The sequence below is a fragment of the Strigops habroptila genome, chromosome 12 (assembly GCF_004027225.2).
Source record: "Strigops habroptila isolate Jane chromosome 12, bStrHab1.2.pri, whole genome shotgun sequence".
Lineage (NCBI taxonomy): Eukaryota > Metazoa > Chordata > Aves > Psittaciformes > Psittacidae > Strigops > Strigops habroptila.
This window is the reverse complement of record NC_044288.2, coordinates 22,481,760-22,500,818: the sequence shown is the minus strand read 5'-3', so window position 1 is coordinate 22,500,818 and position 19,059 is coordinate 22,481,760. Positions and strand designations below refer to the sequence as shown.

General features: G+C 53.3%; 2 protein-coding genes across 7 annotated transcripts in view; one reads left to right on the top strand and one right to left on the bottom strand.

The window, feature by feature from the left end:
• CTNNA1 (catenin alpha 1) overlaps positions 1-2,099 on the top strand; it is a 125,647-nt gene extending 123,548 nt beyond the window's left edge. The window contains exon 18 of one of the 2 annotated variants that reach the window (XM_030504960.2): positions 975-2,099. In XM_030504960.2, the coding sequence (XP_030360820.1) occupies positions 975-1,262 (288 nt within the window). In that variant the 3' untranslated portion in view covers positions 1,263-2,099. The remainder of the gene's footprint in view (positions 1-974) is intronic. The other variant, XM_030504961.1, reaches the window with a different exon arrangement.
• A 3,291-nt stretch (positions 2,100-5,390) lies between these two features.
• The window catches only part of SIL1 (SIL1 nucleotide exchange factor), a 101,380-nt gene continuing 87,711 nt past the window's right edge, over positions 5,391-19,059 (bottom strand). For all 5 annotated transcript variants that reach the window (XM_030504957.1, XM_030504955.1, XM_030504958.1 and 2 more), the window contains 3 exons: positions 10,122-10,218; positions 7,877-8,041; positions 5,391-6,189 (listed from right to left, as the gene is read on the bottom strand). In XM_030504957.1, coding sequence (XP_030360817.1) covers positions 5,839-6,189; positions 7,877-8,041; positions 10,122-10,218 — 613 coding nt within the window. In that variant the 3' untranslated portion in view covers positions 5,391-5,838. The remainder of the gene's footprint in view (positions 6,190-7,876; positions 8,042-10,121; positions 10,219-19,059) is intronic.

The following is a 19,059-nucleotide window of genomic DNA, read 5'->3' as shown; positions in this document are numbered from 1 at the left end:
TTAATATGATCCTTCCTGCTGTGAAGATTCGTGGAAATAAGTCAAATGCAATGCGTTTTGAGTGTGTTGACTGGGGAGAGGAAAGCAGATGACACTGGTGTGCTGGAGGGCACAGATCTGATCTGCCCTTGTGGTACTCAAACCACAGCGTGGTGGAAAGGAAGGTCCCAGTGCTGTAAGAAAAGCAGCCACCCCCCTGCTCAGCTTGGTTCGCTGCTCCACAAGCAACGCCTTCAAGGCTTCCCCCAACACCTTCCTCAGATGTCCACAGCGCAGGAATTGCAGCGTGTGGAGGCAGCTGAGCAGAGGTGCTGAACCCAAGATCAAAAATGTGCCCCAGACCACTGGGCATTCACATGTCAGAGGTCCCTCCCGGAGCAGGGCACTCCGGGGCAGCGGGGTCACCTCACTGGGCCTCCCTGTTTTCTTTCACCCTGCCCCAGTGTTGGCTCTTCAGCTCTACCATGTGCTAAAGCTTTGGCAAATGTGGGGGGTTTCTCATTTTAATGCTCTTTGTAAATCAGGAACCAGCTGGGAAAGGGCTCCAGGCCCTGTAGACACAGTTGTGTTCCCTCCTTTCCAATGCAACTGAATATTTAGGGTGATTTAAGTATTTATTATCATTGATTAAGGTATTACTGCAGCTTTATTAATTTCATTAGAGAATAAGCTACTGTTAAAAGCTTAGTCACAAAAGCAAACAGGAGAATCCAAATCTTGTCGGTGTTAATATGGGAAAGGCACAGATCATGGGGAAGCACTGCCCTTTTTATTTCTGGTGGCACAAGTCAGGTTTTCACCATTTAGTGCCTAAAGAAAAACATCTCCTTAAATTTGGAGCCTCAGATTTCAAAAGAGAATCCAGAAAAATCAGGTTTTGAGTGCTTTTACCCCTCAGGACCATGGTGTTTTCTGGAATGCTGTATTCCTGTGGTTTGTATGTCATGTAACACGTGTGTGTCACCGTTTGGCAGGTGGACAGTGCCATGTCCCTGATCCAAGCAGCCAAGAACCTGATGAATGCGGTGGTGCAAACCGTGAAGGCTTCCTACGTGGCATCCACCAAGTACCAGAAGTCTCAGGGAATGGCTTCACTCAACCTTCCCGCCGTCTCCTGGAAGATGAAGGCTCCGGAGAAGAAACCCCTGGTCAAGAGGGAGAAACAGGACGAAACCCAGACTAAAATCAAGAGAGCATCCCAGAAGAAACACGTGAACCCGGTGCAGGCCCTCAGTGAATTCAAGGCGATGGAGAGTATTTAAAGAGAGGTCTTTGTGTCTCGGTTCTTTCTTTCTCTAGCCCACTACTGCTCCTTCCAGAACTCTACTTTTAATATTCTAAGGATTTTTTCAGAAGTTTACCCTTCCTCAAATTGTATTTACTTAATATAATTTTGATAACTTTGTTTAGATTCCGTGGGGGAACAACTCAGAATTCTAAGTCCTATCGATCAGTGTAGCTTCAGCCTGCGGGAGTGTGTTCCTTTAGATGGCTTTTAGATTTCAGGGGTGTATTTCTAGCTGAAAATCGTTTTGTATAACCTTGCTTTAAATAAAACATTCTATAACCAAAGAGGGTTTTACAGTAACACTAACGGTTAACACTAACAGTTGACTCATGCTACTCGGAGGCTGTGATCAAGTGAGGGGAATTAGATCTTTTCACGCAAAGAGAAATTAATGAACGTATTGTGTGTATTAGTGTATTCCTGCTGCTGGGGTGGAGAGAGGGAACAAGCTCTGTGTGCTCAAAGGAGTATGAAAATACAGCGGGAGACACGTGCCCAGCCAGGAAACACCTGGAATAACGCCATTCCCTGTGGCTGTGGAGGGAGAGGGTCGTGTTCCAGATGTTCCTGGTGGCACATCTGCTGTGTGACGTTGCTTTTCCTGGCCCATGGGCTGTTTCCACACACATGGAGCACCCACGGGTTCCTTTGCCAATGGCCCTTTTGGGGCAGCACCCAGAGCAAACCCATGGAAACAGGCTGATGTGGAGGCGGCTGCTTACTCCTGTGTGACATCGGGCGGGAACCGAGTGCCTGGTTACAGCTTCCTCATGTATTTTGCTGCGGGACACTAATAAAGTTGCTTTGCCCAGCTGGTGTATTGTGGTGCTGTGAAGGGAGCGGGCTCGGCTGCCTCCCCCCCGCCATTCAGATGCAAATCAGCTTTGTGCTCATTCCTCATAATTGCTCTGCATCCCGCCTTGGGCTTCCACAGGCACCCAGGAAACCGTGTTTGCTCAGGCTGCAATTTAGACTATACATTATTTGTGATAACTATAGCTACAAGGTATAATTGTGCTGTCTGATTTAAACGTTATGGATTTCAGTGTGTTTTACATGTGCCCATAAAGTCCAGTATCTGAGGAGAAGTACTTGCACAGGTCAAAGTCACGTTTGCTGTTTCCATAAAGCATCCATTAAAATGGAAAGCAGCCTGTTCTGTAGTTAATGTTTTAAACTGCATCTAAATTTCAGAGCTGAGCCTTGGCAATGTTACATTATAATTTTATTTACCTTGATCGGCTTATAATTTACTATATCAAGGTTATTGCTGTCATGTTACCAAAACACTGATCAGAATTAAGCTAAATAGGTCTTGGGGGATTTTTTGCCAAATTTATTGTGTTTCCAAGCATTGTAGCCCCTTGAGGACAGAATAAATAACTGAATTATGGCTTTCATATACCTTTAATGTGCTCAGAGGGTAAGTGAACCTGCTCCTGCCATGCATGTTAAAGGGTTAATGGAGTAGCTAAGCTGTAGAGCTTGTTTTAGCTGTAATTATTTAACTGCTTTTACATAATGTGAGTTTTTTCTCTCCTGGTATTAATGTAATTGTCTTGAAGGTCACATCCCTCAGGCTGTTCAGTGGCTCCCTCCAAAACACATTTGTTACTCCCCCCAAAATTCAATCCACTAATGTGCTCTAAACCACACCCCATCCATGAGGATGTACAGGCAGATTTATGGGTATTTAGCTTTTAAATAAATGGTCAGTTCATTTTATGCTACAAACTTCAAGCATCGGGTCAAAACCAGATGAAAACAGGGTTCACCTGATGGGAGCTGCTTTGGAAGCACAGCTGGGGGGGACTTGAGGGGCAGTGACTGGGGACCACAGCCCCAGCACCGTGTTACCCAAGAACTGCTCCTCGGAGGAGCATGTCTGTGTCCAGGGAGGTTGAATTGTAGAATCCCAGCCTGGTTTGGGTTGGAAGGGACCTCAAAGCTCATCCAGTTCCAATCCCCTGCCCCAGGCAGGGACACCTTCCACTAGAGCAGGTTGCTCCAAGCCCCTGTGTCCAACCTGGCCTTGAACAGTGCCAGGGATGGGGCAGCCACAGCTTCTCTGGGCACCCTGTGCCAGCGCCTCAGCACCCTCACAGGGAACAACTTCTGCCTCACACCCACCCAAATGTCCCGTTTTAAGTTTAAACCCATTACCTCTTGTCCTTGTACAGGCCCTGTTGAAGAGAATGTGTCAGATAATTTCAGCCTTACAACCTCCGGTGTGGTGCAGCATGTCAGAGGCTGATGCTGCACTGCACAGCGAGGGGGGTGTGGACACCAGCAAAGCTTCAGCTTTATTAGAGAGCCAAATGAAAAGAATTACAGTAATTACCGCTTGGTGTAATTAAGTGCTGGGGAAGGGCTTGTGCAGTTGGAACACCCAGGAGGGAGGGAGTGCAACCATGTCCTGTTGGAAAAGTTGTGCGGGTACGAGGTGGGAAAAGGTCCCAAGCACCTTCCCTGATGGTGAGCCATGAGCTGAGCCTCCCCTCCCCATTCCGTGTGGCTCAGCATCGCTCCCCAGTGAAAGAGGGGCTGGGAACAGAGAGGACCTTTGGGCACGGAAGGGCTGCTCCTGGTCAGCACTGAGATACCCCGAAACGTCTCCTGAACAGGAACGATTTGGGGTTCTTTGTGCTGCTTTGGAATGGCAGCACCCAATGAGGCTGTGCCCAGCCCAGCAGCCCCCTGCCTGCCCCGAGGCCCTGCCTGCGCAGGAAGATGAGCCCACATCATTGTCTTCTAAAGTGCATTAGTGAAACCACATTAAACCCCCGGGAGATCGTCTTATTCCAGATTTCAAGTGCTCTTAATTCAATTCAGCCACGTTGAATTTCTGCTGCTGTAACTGCGTGTGAAGGCTCCCGTGCCGAGGTTTGATGCCATTTAGCAAATGCCTTTAACATGCAGAGCTCTCCCTTCGCCCAGCCCAGATCTGCTGCTGCCGGCTCCGCGCACAGCCCGGGGCAGGGCAGCCACAGGCCGGGGGCTCTTCTGGCTGGGTGGGACACGATGGGTGCAGAGAGGGGACAAAGCTCCCAAAGCTGCAAAGCTAATACACCAACACCCCCCCAGTGCAACTGCCTCCCCACAAAGACCTCAAGGGCAGCTGGGAGAGCAAACCCCAGCCCCACTGCAGGGTGCCCCGGGCATTGGGGGGGCTCTTGCCACCCTCCAGAGCAGAGCCCTTTGGGCAAGGAGGATGCGGGGTTTGGACACAGCTCAATGTGAAGGTCACTGAGCAGCATCAGCGCTGTCCAAGGCCTCAAAGAGCCTTTGCACCACAAGTGCCTTCAGCGTCCAAAGGGCTCAAAGCCAGGCCAGGAGGTCCTTATGTTATACTTACTTCCCCAGCTTCCTTTTAATGTTATGCACTTCCTCGGCTGGGGCCAGCGCAGGCACCACGGCACCCACACCACCAGGCTGCTGCTGCTCAACAGCTTCACAGCTTTAAGGCTTTTAAGATCAGGAAGTGGGGTTTTGGCTCTGGGGCAGGGGTCTGGCCCAGCTGCTGCTGCTTTTCTCCTCACTCAGGCTGTAATGAGGAGTTGGCCCTTCCCTAGCTCCTTAAACCCAGTGGTGCAGCAGTGACAGGGCCAGGCAGGGCCCGGGACATCCCTGCGCCGATACCCCCAGCTCTTCCCCCTGCACTGCTCTGGGATTCAGGCTTCCTGCAGGAAAGGCCCTGCCCAAGCTCGCCCTGGCCACTGCCATCACATATATATATATTTTTATATATTTATATTGTTTTTAACCTACACAGCAAAGCCCCAGCAGGACGGGCTGGGAAATGCATTTCAGGGAAGAAAATAAAAGAAAAGTCATTTTTAATCCCAGCAAAAGAGCCTGAACTGAAGCCAAAAAGAGAAGGACGAAAAGAAAACTAATCAATGTGTGTAATCAGCCCCACTACTTAACAGTGACAAGGGACGTGCTGTAAATGGTCGCCAGAAATTTTAGCCTCAAGAAGGGCTGAAATAGTGAGGCAGGGATAGTCCTGCACCAAGCCACGGCTGGATGAGAGGCTCCAGAGAGCCCCTCCAGCCAGTGTTTGTCCCCCTGTACCAGCACAAAACAATCCAAAGGCAAACGGTGCCGTGTGAGTGCTGAGATGCTTCACCCAGAGGCAAACCAAGATCACGGACACAGCGGGGCAGAACAAAGGCAGAGCAGAGCTGCGGGAAGAAGCGCTTCCCTTTGTGCAGCAGAGCTGCCCAACACGGACAGTCCCACATCCCTCGATCCTTCCCACACCAGAGTCCTGCAGACAGACTGAGAGCACTCAGAAGGTTGGAGCAATGTAAGCTGAGACTTCACCTCATTCCCTCTAAGGCAGCTCCCTGTATTTTCCCAGCAGTACCCCATGGAAGGGACACATGCCCCAAACGCTGTGCTGTATTAAGGAAGCTGCTGGCGCACTCACACAGTGGTGGGAGCTCAGTTAACCCAGCAGTTTATTCAAAAGTGCCTGTACACTGGTGCCATCCAAACTCCCGGTGCTGCCCTGAAGTACCTGGATTGAAGGGAACCCACAGCTGCTTTCACCTCAGCTCCTGAATGATGGTGTTCACAGAGCCAAGGAGTTCCTTGAAGTAGCCGTCCTTGTCACCTTCCCTCTGCTCCTCTGCTGCCAGCTCCTCGTACTCGCTGCGCAGGAGGCTGAGGGTGGTGCTGAGGGCCTGGTCCCCGCGGTAGCGCTCCCTGCAGAAGGCCATCAGCACCCCGACCATCTTGAGGACCTTCTCACGGCTGTCGTGCTCCGGCATGGCCAGCAGGTTGGAAACCACCACGCACCAGTCCTGCTCCACCACCGCCGGCACCAGCTTCACCTGCTGGTACTGCTGGATCTTCTCCTCCAGGTGGTCCCCGTGCTGAGAGTCCTCAAGTAGCATCTGTGGGAAGCGATGGAACATGGATTAATATCCCTGTCATAGAGTGATTGCTCCCAGGAGGTGACACATGGCGGGAGAGGAAGATGCGCACCCCATAACTCCTGCCTTGGAAGGTGACTTGCAACTGAAAACCAAGAGGAGGTTGTGTCCTGGTTTCCTGACATGAAATTATCCACAGGAGCTAGTTGCCCACCCTGGAAAGCTCTTGATGGCCAGTGGATTCACGTGGGGCTGGAAGGGGACTCAAGGGGAAGGAAGTTCAGCAGAAGACTTGTAAAGTCTCTGGGTCTGCTGCCTCAGGCTGCTGGACCTGTTCCTTCCACACTGACCAAACACCACTGCTGGGCTTTGTGCTGCTCCTGTGAAAGGGAGGGAGGGAGATCTCAGTCTCCTCCAGGCGCAGCCAGACCTTCCCCTCCCAGCCTGGCCCAGAAACACCAAACACTGGAATTCCTCAGGGATGCTGCTGAGAGCAGGAGGTGCTGGCAGGGGCCGGGGCAGGCAGGGCTGCGGCTGCAGCTCCTTCCCAGAGACACCTGCCCCGAGCAGCACCGGGGCCGGGAAACCTCCCACCACCCCCTGCCACCAGCGGGGCCCGGGTGGTGCCGGGGCTGTTGATAGCGTGAAATTCCCCAAAGGATCCTCCCGGCTTGGCCGGTGGCCCCTGCAATAATTACTGTGTCTGTGCTGCAGTTGCACGGGCTGCTCGCCTCGGGCTGCACACTGACAGGGGAGACTGAGATGAGCTCTGAGGCAGAAGCTCTTCCCTGTGAGGGTGCTGAGGCGCTGGCACAGGGTGCCCAGAGAAGCTGTGGCTGCCCCATCCCTGGCAGTGTTCAAGGCCAGGTTGGACACAGGGGCTTGGAGCAACCTGCTCTAGTGGAAGGTGTCCCTGCCCGTGGCAGGGGTTGGAACTGGAGGAGCTTTAAGCTCCCTTCCAACCCAAACCAGGCTGGGATTCTGTGACTGCTGCACGTTAGAGCCAGCACCTGATCACATTTTAGACCTGCTAAAAGAATTTGCACCTTTACAAAGTCTCCTGGAAAACAACTGGTTTAAAACAGCCGATGCTCTGCACTGCCTGAAACCCCAGCTCTGCAGCAGCAATAATCTGCAGGGCAAATTGGCTATAAACGGAAAGTGGATTTAATCTCCATCCTCTGGAGAACAGAAACACACACACTGAACAAGAAGTGATGGTGAGGAAAGGCGGGATTCAAGCTGACATTTACAGCAGTAATCCCAGGTATTTGGAAATAAACCCCTTTGGTTCAGGCTGGGCTCCAGGGAGGGATGCGCACGCAGGAAGGGGCCTCTCCAGCAGCAGGGGCACAGCAGCAGCGGCTGGTCCCTGGCACGTGCCTGGCAGCCGAGCTCACCACAGCCCAGCACCGACGTTCCCTACCTGTGCCCTTGCTGGTTTGTGATTTAAACACCCTCGGATGGAGATGGTGGCAGTGGTTTAATGGGAAATAAAGGTTTAACGTCACTCTGGGCTCTCCCAGGCACTCGTGTCCTGCAGTGGTGGCCCATGGGCTGGAGGGAACCCATCCCAAGAGCACCGATGGTGGATGGGTCCCTCCTCACCCTCATCCTGTGAGGATGCATGAGGGCCCCTATGCTCGGTGAGGGGGAGAAGGTGGGGGGTGCCTGTTTGGGTCCCATCCCCTCCCTCCCGGCTCCTCACCTTCTCCATGATGAGGTCGTAGAGAAGTGTCACCACACGGACGTGGAGGGTCTCCATCCCCTTCTGCCTGAAGAGGCTCCTGAGGACCTGGAGGCCGCCCAGCTTGAGGAACTGCTGCTGGGCATAGGGGAAGTGTCTCAGCATGGAGGACAGCGCGAAGAGAGCCTGGTGGGGAGAGAGGTCCATCAGCACGGTGGCCATGGCTGCCGCATCTGGCACGGTCTCTGTTCATGGCACGCCACGAGGACAGGAGAAACACAACCCATTTGTGTGGAGCTCCCCAGCAGATGCACTGAAACCTCTCCTTGCTGAGGAGCATCTCCAAGAGTCCCCTTTTATCCTGATTCCAACCCTACCCGGCCCCGCAAGGCTGCCCAAACTTGGGTGACTTCCACCCAAACTCCAACCTGGACTGTCACCATGCTTGCTAGAACAAGAAACCAGAGAGACCTGTTGCCAGCACCCAGCACCATCGCTTCTGCTCACAGTTCAGCCCCACCAGTCGTCAGCACAGAGCCTGGCTATGGGATAGACAGGGCAAATGGGGTCCAGCACCACTCAGCAGAGCCTGACGCCCTCGAGACAATTTGGACATCTGGGGAACATCCTCTCCCTGCACTCCTGTGGCCAGAGAACAAAACCATGATGTTTCCCAGGCCACAGCCCCAACCAGGCTCTGTGCTGGTGCAGCATCACACAGCACCGAGACCCCCGCATGTGCCTCCCGGGCCTGAGCAGCACGGGGTGAACGCCCAGAGGCAATTAGGGGCCAAGCAGCTGAATCTCACACTGGTCTGGTTGTGACAGCCCTGGGCTGCAGAGGGGACGGGCTGACCGCCCGGGGCAGGGCTGCTGCGCAGCGGGGACGGGTGGGAGCGGAGCCGGCTCCTCCGCACTGAGGGAGCATCCCCGCTCCACATGGACAGATCCGAGCTGACAGCTCCTCCCCAGTCCCCTTTGTTTCTATTTTCCATCTTCCGAGTTCCTGCTGGTGAACTGGGGGATGTTTCTGTCTCCTCCTTTAACCACAGGCCAAAGGACAGTGGAGGGAAGAAATGCACTTTTGGCCTCTCTGCTGTGCACCGGGGAGGGAAACCCACTGGAGCGAGAGCCATGGGAAGGGGCTGGGGCACCAATCTGTGCTTGGGATCATGGTCTGGAGAGAGATGGGAGACCATACACAGCATGGGAACTGGAAATGAAAAGCCTCTGTCCTCCTGGAAAAGGGGGTTTGACCCTCAGAGGCTCTCAAAAGGGCACATGTGAATGTGGACACCACCGAGCTCATCCCTCTCCCTCTTCTCCAGGGGCTGCCAGTGGGACTAGTTCAGGCTCACTGGAAACAACTGTCCTGCACCCACCATGCAGGGGCTGAAGCAATGCTGGGCAGGGTCTCAGCCATCCCTCCCCACCCCAAAAAGAGCTCTGGGTTGAGCCATGGGCACTCCTGGGAGCTGTTTTCAGCATGGAGCATCCCGTGGGGCACTTCTCCAGCTGGGACCTCCTCACACCCATGGCCAACAGCAAAGGGGTTCCCCAGCCTCTCCTGTGCCTTTTGCCCACTGGAAGACTCTTACCACAGACTACAGGGGAACATGGTGGTGTTAAACCACCAGCAGCACGTTGCTGTTTGCATGCAGCAGGCGAACTAACATGAATGAGCTGGTGGCTCCCTTGCCCCATTGAACCCCCTCTTGCAGGAGGTCACTGTTAAATGGTGGGGCTGGTGTTTTGGGAGCCGCAGACAACCGCACAGCCCATGAGCAGAGGTGGCATCACACGCTGCAGCAAGGGTAATGAGATCTCATGCTCCAGGGAGCCCGGCGAGGAGCCCCCTCCCGACGGACAGCGCTGCACATTTGGCTGGGGGCTCTCGGCGCTGCTCCGCTCGCTCCAAAGCCACCGAGGGCAGGACACGGCGCTGGCTCCAGCAATTAGCTCCCTCCAAACGTCAGCTCCCATGTCTGTTAGCCCCTGATGGCTGCGGGGCCACGGGGACCCTCAGCTCTCCTCCCAGGAGCCGCAGCACGAGCCCTGTCCCCCACGGGGCTGGCTGAGCCGCTGCAGCAGGGAGGAGACCCACAGAGCCCCCCTGCTGCAGCCCTGGGAGCAAAGCCCACGCGGTGTGGGGAGCGGAGCAGAGCAGGGGTCCCCACGCTCACAGTGCCAGTGATGTCCCAGGGAGTGCTTGCATCTCATTCAGCACAAAAGCAGCCATACCCAGAGGTGCACCCCCCTCACTCACCTTCTTCTTGACAGCCAGGGGTTGTTCCGTAGCCAGAATCACCAGGAGCTTCTGCAGCGCCCCCCCCTCAATTGCTTCTATCTGGACTTTGGGGTTGCTGCAGGGAACAAAGCGAAAGGCAGGTGAGCAGCAGAGCGGGGCATGGCAGGGAGGGATGGACCCACAGCGGGCACGAACGAGGGTCAATCCAGCCCGATCCCAGAGCAACCCCCCCCAGCTGGCAGTCTGTGGCTGTGAAGAAGGTGTGAAACCCTGCAGATCACCTCAAACACAGCACATGACTGATGCAACCTGAAATGGTGGCAGAGGGGCTGTGGAAGGGCACACAGAGCCATTCATGCCACCCCAGCACGTGTCCTACCCATCCTTCCCCTAGCAAGGAGCCCTCCCCTGTGCTTCCCTCGCAGCTATTAATCCTCTCGCTTCCCATCACGTCTATTCCTTAACAGCCTTTTCTATTTCAGTTCTTGGTTACCTCCTTTCATACTCCTCACTTGCTGCCAACGTGATAATTTATTTAAACACCCCTTTGGTGCAGCACCGGGCCTGCTTGTCCTGGTGCCTCCACCACAAACCATGCCTGGTCTCACCACACACACACCTCTCACATCAAGCACTTTCCTCCAAGGACTACAGACAGAGAATCCCATCCTGGGGGCACAACCCAGGCTAAACGCCCAGGTCTGGGTGTGAACAGCTGCCCTAGGCTCGAGGACAACCCTTGCTCACCATGTCCCCGGGGACCGGCTGCGCAGACACTTTGCAAACCCACCTCTAGCACCTCTTTGGAGGTGGCAGAGAGGTTACGAGCTACAGGCTCCTGCTTTGGCAGGGCTTTCACAGTCTACATCCCTGATCACAGGCCTCTTGTGCTCTGAGGAAGAGCTCCAGCACTTGAGCCTTTGCTCTTCTTCGAAGCAGCAATTGCAGTGGAGCCAGCCAAAGGCGACGTGTCCCTGCTACAGAACACCCGCAGCCCTGACCGCCACCAGAAAGCTGCTGGAGCAGCCAAGAAACGAGAGACAGAGGCAGGGTCAGAAAAAAACCCAGGAGACAAATGGATTTGGGCAGGGAGGGGCTCCGAGTTACACCCATGGCTCCAGCAGAACACTAAGCTCCTCTGGGTGAGCCGACGTGCCAGGCAACCCCCCCGCTGCACCCAGGCTTTGCTTTTCACACCGTCAGGAGCCATCCACACGCCCAGGATGCAGGGCTCTGACGGCAGCCACCAGGCTGACCTAAGGCAGGAGAAGGGGTTTGTTGAAAGCCACCTTCCATTCTCCTTTCTCACTCACCTGCTGCAGAGGGGCCACGACACAGGCCCCTGCTGAGCACCGGGACATGTGTGACCTGCCTGGGCAGGGCAGGAAGGAGAAAGAACAAACCCAGGAGCTGCAGGATCCTCCTGCAGAGGAGATGTTCACAGCACAGTCCCCATGTGCTGCAGCAGCCCTGGGAGCAAACCAGCTTCCAGTGTCTGGGTCCAGGTGGGACCTGATGCACCCTCCAAGAGGTGGTTATCCCCCAGGCTCCAGCAGGAGCAGCAGAATCTCTCATGCAAGACACTCTGGGCAAGGGAGACCAGAGGAAGCTTGCACTGAAAGGAGTCTACACTCCTACACTGGAGACCTCTTGGTGCCATTCAAGGAAAACATGAAGTTTGGGGTATCCGAGCTCTTTTGTCACATCTGTCTAAAACAAGTAATAAAACCTCTCATAGCAAGGGACACAAGTGAAGAATTGGCATGCCTGTTAATGCGTGGCTGGTCACCTGGAGAATTAGATCTAATTAAAATCTCTGAACCATGGAGTTTATGCCAAGGAGCACCTCTGGAGGTTAGGAAGCCCTCCTGCATGGTAGGAGTACTGCTCACTTCTCAATGTTTCTCTTGCTTAATGTCTCCTATCAATAGTCCAGGCTTCACACTAACAAAAAAAGCTCATTTGAAGGTTTGAAAAACTCAGCCCAGATCTGCACAAATTACACTGTCAGGCCCAGGGAAAAGCAGCCTGAAGAGAATAAATACAATGAGACAGGCTAGGGAGCACTCGCATGGGAAATTCACCCTGTGCTGATCTGCTGATGGATAAGGGGATGGTGGCACCAGCAACAACATTCACCACAATGCAACTCTGAGGCTGGGACAGGGGTGGAATCCAGCCTCCAATGACACCCCGTGATGCTGCAGTGATGGCAGAGATCTGGGAGATGAGATTATCCAGCCTCAGACCTGGGTGAGGAACAGCCACAAGCCTATGGAGACTCAACACAAGCTCAGTGCTCGAGTTCAAGCAGCTTCCCAAGAGAGACCCCCATGTGCTAAACAGCCCCAGTTTGCCCTGGGGAGGACCCATCCTGAATGTGGGGTCACACCACATCCCCTCCAGATGTGGCCCTCACCACATGGCTGAAGCCCTTGTCTCATCGCATGCCCAAGTCCGTCCATCCATCCATCCATCCATCCCTTCCTCCCTCATTCTGTTCCTGAAGAGCAGAAAACAAGGCTGGGTACAGGCTCATCGTGACTGAGCCATGTGAGAAACTACCTGTGTGCTGGGCCAGGCTGATGGTGTTCACGCTGGCCAAGATGCGTTGAGCAGGGATGAAGAGCTTGGGGAGCCCAGCAGGCATCTCTACTGGCCACAGGTGCCTACACCATCACCTCGAGCAGCTCCTGGGAAAGCTCTGTCCCTTTTAAGGTGGGCTTTGTTCCTGAACTTGAGACATGGGCCACCCATCCCAGAGTGTGACAGAACCCCTGAACAGCTCTGGGCACAGGCCACCAGACCCCCTCGATACAGATCCTGGGCACGATACCCTCTCTCCCAGGGTGTAGGCTATGGTCTCCTCTGTGCTTTCAAATACCAATTCAAGTTGATGCTCCATCCAACTCTGCCTGCCTCCTCCTGGCTTCTCCCAGGGACCTCTGCAGAGGGGCTCACCTAGCAGTGACAGGGCTGCCACCCACATCACCACAAGCACCCTGCAGCACTTAAGATGCACCATTTTGACCACAAGACAAACAACATTTCTGTTTCCCACTGCTGCCTCCTTCCAAAGCTCCTGGAGTTGTGACTTTGCTGAGCACAAATTTAACGTGCCATTTACAAGGGCCTGTAGGGACAGGCCAAGGGGAATGGCTTTAACCTGCCAGAGGGGAGATTGAGATGAGCTCTGAGGCAGAAGCTCTTCCCTGTGAGGGTGCTGAGGCGCTGGCACAGGGTGCCCAGAGAAGCTGTGGCTGCCCCATCCCTGGCAGTGTTCAAGGCCAGGTTGGACACAGGGGCTTGGAGCAACCTGCTCTAGTGGAAGGTGTCCCTGCCTGGGGAAGCGGGCTGGAACTGGATGAGCTTTAAGGTCCCTTCAACACAAACCAGTCTGGGATTCTGTGGTTCTATGGAAGTGCCTCATCAGCCCAGCACATTTCCCTCTGTGTGGCTGGAGGAGGGTGACCATGCCCTTCGGTGGAGGGGGAAAAACACAAAAGCAGGGGAGGGAAAGCCAACAGCAAACCTCCCTCTGAGCCTGCCTGCTGCAGCTCGCACCGGCAGAAGGAAACGCTCCATTTTCTGCCAGTTTATATTTCACTGCGTTGGAGTTACAACTTCCCACGAGGGGCCAGACATTATTACAGTCAAGGCTTGTTTGCCAGAACACCACACGCCTCAACAGCGCACGGAGAGGGGAGAAGAAGTAACAAACCCAGGGGCTGAGGTGCTGATCAGCACTGCCGGGGTGCCCCAGTGCCTGGTGGCAGGTCCTGCCATGGTGGGTGGGGAAGGCAGAGATGGGACCCAGCATCTTCCACAAGCTGTTTGTGCCCCTCTCCCTTTTCTCTTCCACTAAAGCTCTTCGTGGAAGCAGCAAGACCTTAAGACGAGGATGAGCAGCCAGAGGAGCCACCAGCACAACGGCAGATTCCTGGAGGAGCTGTGGTTTCACAACCTGGGATCAGAGTCCTCCAAACAGCCTCCCCATGGGCTGTAACTTGCTATCCCCCACACGCTGCCATTCCCCTGCACCTTGCTGTCGGGCTGTCAGGGCCCTGCTCATGGGACAGCTGCTGTTTCTCCCTGGACACTGTTTTGGGCATGTTAAGGAGCAGGAGCAGCACAGGGGACGTGGCTTTTGCTCCTGAAAATCCAGCGTGGGCTTCTCCGCCATTTTCACTGGCAAACTCATTCCATGGAAGCAGCTCCTGTTTTGCTGAGGAAGGGGTTTTAATAGTGCTATCCAGTGAGAGATACCCTCACCCTATTCCTCCGAGGGTGACCCCAAGCACACACATACAAATTTAGGAGAGGCTTTTCAAGTGTTCCCAGACCACACATGTGAGGGACGTGGGAAGACTGAAAAGCAGCAACACAGCCCTGAGGCAACAGCAGCTCTTGAGTTAGGTGGGAACTTGCAACACGGCAGCAAAATTAGATTGAGATTTAAAATACATTTAAGAAAAGGAAAGCCAAGTGGTGCAGAGGGACCTGGGGACCTGGCAAGGACACGGAGAGTATTTCTTATTTGGCCTGCTTGCTGTAGAAACCAAACAGACCCTAGAGAGAAAAAAGGGTCACCTCCTTACTCTGAGCATCCTGCTGAAGCCGGGCAGAGAAAGACCAAAAGAAGGTGTGAGAGGGGGAGCGCAGTGGAGGGGATGCTCTGCTCGGCAGCAACAGGGTGCTGAGCACAGCACTTCCCCTGCCCTGGCTGGAGCTGTGGTGGTGGCCACACACCCGCTCTCCTGGCCACTGCCTGCTGAGCTGCACCAGCATCCTCCCCAGCGCACAGGCGGCGGGGCTGGGGCTTTGATGAAAGGTGTGATGGTGAAAAGGCAAGATAATCACTGGGCTAGACAGGGCTTAATGGGTCTCTTCTCTTGTCAGAACCTGCGGTCTGCGATGCCACGTGGGAAATCAAAGCCAGGGATCAAAGTCTGCAACTTGGTGAAACAGCCTAAAAAATTCAGTATAGTCTATTTAGCTTGAGCTACAACCTGAGGAGCAGAAGGAGGCAGCGAGGCTCACCTCGCCATCCCCTTTCTTCCGTCCCCTTCCCCAGTTTTCACGCTAAAAACTGTTAATGAAGATAATGAGAGCGCACCGAGGCTTTGCTTGGGACTGAAATGTGGCTTTACAGCTCCAAGCCTTGCCTGGCTTCTTGTGCCTCATCACACCTGGGTAGGAATTTGAAAGGCAATGGAAAAGGTCATTTCTGTGAGTCCTGGAAAGCCAAAGCAATGCAAGCAGGGGCACAAGTGAAAAGGCCACTGACTTTTTCCAAGGCCTCTCTATTTGGGTGATTTCTGACAGCTCTTGTAAGTATATTCATGTCAAAATTTCCTGACGAATAATAGACAGAGAGAGAAAACTGATCATTATGATGTCAATGCTTAAAGGTTTGACTGGAATTCAGTAATTCCAGCCTGGACTATAGCTGTAAATCTGAGACTCTGACTAAGGGCAGAAAATTGAGGCAGGATGATCAGCGGCTTGTTAATACTTGCATGACGGAACTGTAAATTGCAGGTTTAAGAAAGAAAAAAAGAGCATTAAAATAGTCCAAGTGAAAAGTGTCACACAGGGAGAATATGCTTTCCTACGGCGTTCAAAGTGCTGGCTATGGCATGAACTATCCCCATCGAAAACAACAGTGGAGCAGCTGCCGTGAGCCCTGCCCCAGCTCTCAATCCAAGACTTCCCAGGTACGCACCGGTTGGCAATGTCTCCTTCCAAACTTTGTTCTTAAGAAGGGGATAACTGGGACAAGAAACCTGGAGAGGGGCTTTGGACAAGGGCCTGTAGGGACAGGCCAAGGGGAATGGCTTTAACCTGCCAGAGGGGAGATTGAGATGAACTCTGAGGCAGAAGCTCTTCCCTGTGAGGGTGCTGAGGCGCTGGCACAGGGTGCCCAGAGAAGCTGTGGCTGCCCCATCCCTGGCAGTGTTCAAGGCCAGGTTGGACACAGGGGCTTGGAGCAACCTGCTCTAGTGGAAGGTGTCCCTGCCCGTGGCAGGGGGTTGGGACTGGATGAACTTTAAGGTCGTTTCCAACTTTAAGCATTCTAGGATTCTATAATTCTACGAATACAATATGAACAATTCTGCAGCCCCCTCGTCCTCTGAAGCAACCGCCCCAGCTCTGCCATGGGATGCCAGCAACTGATGCTTAAGTGAAGGGTAGATAAATAAAAATACATATTTAACACAGAGGCTGCCCATTATTGCAGAGTCCCATGCTATAGAAAAGGGCATTTGCACGCACAGTATGAGATGTACAGGGTAATAATAGAATAACCCTAACCCCAGTGAGGCTGCCTGTGACTATCTGGAGTTGGAAGGAGGAGGGATGAAGCACAGACACCCCAAAGCCCTCACTGAGGTCTGCATGCAGCAGAACTGGCCTAGAAAGACTCTTCTCTGAGCATCAGCTCAGACCTGAGTTTATTACAGACAACGGCCTTCAGAGCTATGACTTAAGGAGATTAAAAACCACCCAGACAAATGGAGCCCTAAGTAGTCGTGCCAATCAAAACACAGCCAAGAAGAAAGCGGGGTGAGGGGGGAAAACCTAACAAAAGGAAAACTAGGTTTCAATAGGCAACACAATACAACAATTTTGTATGAAAGATGTGAAGCATAAAAGCAATGTTAGATGTTCAAAAGCACAGAATATAGGAGAGACATAAAATAACCCCCGAGAAGATGAAAATCTCCACTTCAATGCCATGCTGCCTTCTCACTTTCTTCCAAGCCAGGCGCTCATCGCAGTAGCGGGGGAGCAGCAGAGTCCCTGTGAGAGCAACACGTCTCAACGTGACATAATGGATTACATAGATGCAAGTATGGGTTTTAATGAGCAATTAGGTTATTGAGTATTTGTTGCTAAGAGGAGAACAGAACTGCAAAGAATAAGTTGGAGGTGAGCACGTGACTGTGATTTTGATGGGCTAATGTGACACTTAAACCAAGGAGCATGAGTCACCCAGAGAGGCAGAAATAGCATGGAAGACTGCCTGGAAAAAGCTGGGGGGACCTTGGCTTGCTATCAACCATGTATCTGTGTCCCAGGTACCACCAAGAGAGAGCTGAGCTTCTCAAGAGCCCTCCAACATCCCTGCTGAAAGCCAGCAGGCTATAACATCCCATTACAAACAAGCCCCAACCTCTCTGGGGTCACAGTGACATTGGGTTTAACTGAGGAAAACTGCTCTCAGGTAGATGATATAAGTGGGAATTAACGTGAGTTCCTGACCCTCTGCAGTCACAAGGATATTGAGGTGGAAGTGCAGAGCAGAGCTACTTCTTGTGATGTGGCCAAGGTAAAGAGCCATTGGGAGCACTGCGAGGAGTTGACCTCGCTCACCAAAGCCCAGACAGGGCAAGGCTAAGGTAGCTAGTATTTTGGAACAGGGAAAAAAGCCACATCAGAGAAGCTGCAGTGCTGTAACGTAGCATAACAGATGGATAATTAGATTTATACAAAGAGCTGTAAAAGTAAGTAATGAAATAAAAACACAGAATAGCCTATCTGCCACAGCAAGACACCTCGCAGGGGTGCAGGACGTCCCCATGGCTGGCACCCAGTGTCCCAGCATCCCAGGAAGGGCAGCAGAGCTGGGACACTCCTTGAGTCAACCAAAGCCAGGAGCCGCCCAAAGCACAACTGCACCAGAGAGGAGTGATGTGAATAGAGGGACCGGGTTGAGTGGCAGTGAAACCCCTCCTCTTCCTCACCTCACCATGGAGCAGAGGAGAAGAGTGAACAGCAGCTCTGGACAATAAAATCTTAGGTGCTGTAACAAAATCAACCACGCCAGATTGTCCTGCTGAACACACACAAACAACAAAGCGACAGGCTGTATTTATAGCTGTAGAGAAAAATAAAGGTACCGGGAAAACAAGCTGGAGACTGCACACAGGAACAAAGCGAGCGCAGGCAGGAATCCCACCGCCCCGGTACGTGTGAGGCTCCTGAGGACACCCCAGAGCCCCTCTCTTCTCCTGACCCTTGGCTTTACCAGCTCTGAGCTTTATTTTGGTACCAGCACATACCCCCCAGCTACATGAACTCATTGCTGATGGCCAAGCGCCTCACTGGTCTGCTTTGGAGGGGATTGTACACCTGAAGCTCCCTCCAAGAGCAGGGCAAGTGGAAGGGTTTAGCTTTCAAGACCCTCAGATGCCAGCTCAGCTTCAAGTTTAATCAAAGACCTACACACCATTTTATGATTAAAAAAGGAAAGTGGCTTTGGACAAGGGCCTGTAGGGACAGGACAAGGGGAATGGCTTGAACCTGCCAGAGGGGAGATTGAGATGAGCTCTGAGGCAGAAGCTCTTCCCTGTGAGGGTGCTGAGGCGCTGGCACAGGGTGCCCAGAGAAGCTGTGGCTGCCCCATTCCCTGGCAGTGTTCAAGGCCAGGTTGGACACAGGGGCTTGGAGCAACCTGCTCTAGTGGAAGGGAGGAGCCTGCAGAGGAAAAGGCAGAAGCCAGCCCCACCAAGGCCTGCCCTTCTTCTCCGTTCTCCTGATGGTGATGGATGGGCCCATGCAGCCCATTCCGGAGGGTCTGCCACCCCACTGCAGACCGGGTGAGCCAGGCCCCTTCTGCAGCTACCAAGGGATCTGTGTGAGCTCTCTTCCAGCAAAACCTGTTAAATGACTGAGCCTTTCAGGCAGGTAATAGCAAGTGCTCCGTGGTACATGGAGAAGGACATCACAGGAACTCCTCTCAGTGCTCAATCACCCCAACCAATGCTGTATTTTGAGGCACAAATCAACCCTACAGCTGTATGTGTCACACTTACAAAACACTCCCTATGCATTTCCGAAAGCCTGTTACTTTACCACAGGTAAAATGCATTTTGATGCCTAAGGATGGGGTCTGCTTCATCAGAGGCTGCTTTAATAATAAGTGAGGGATTCTCTGAGTCAGCAGAACTCA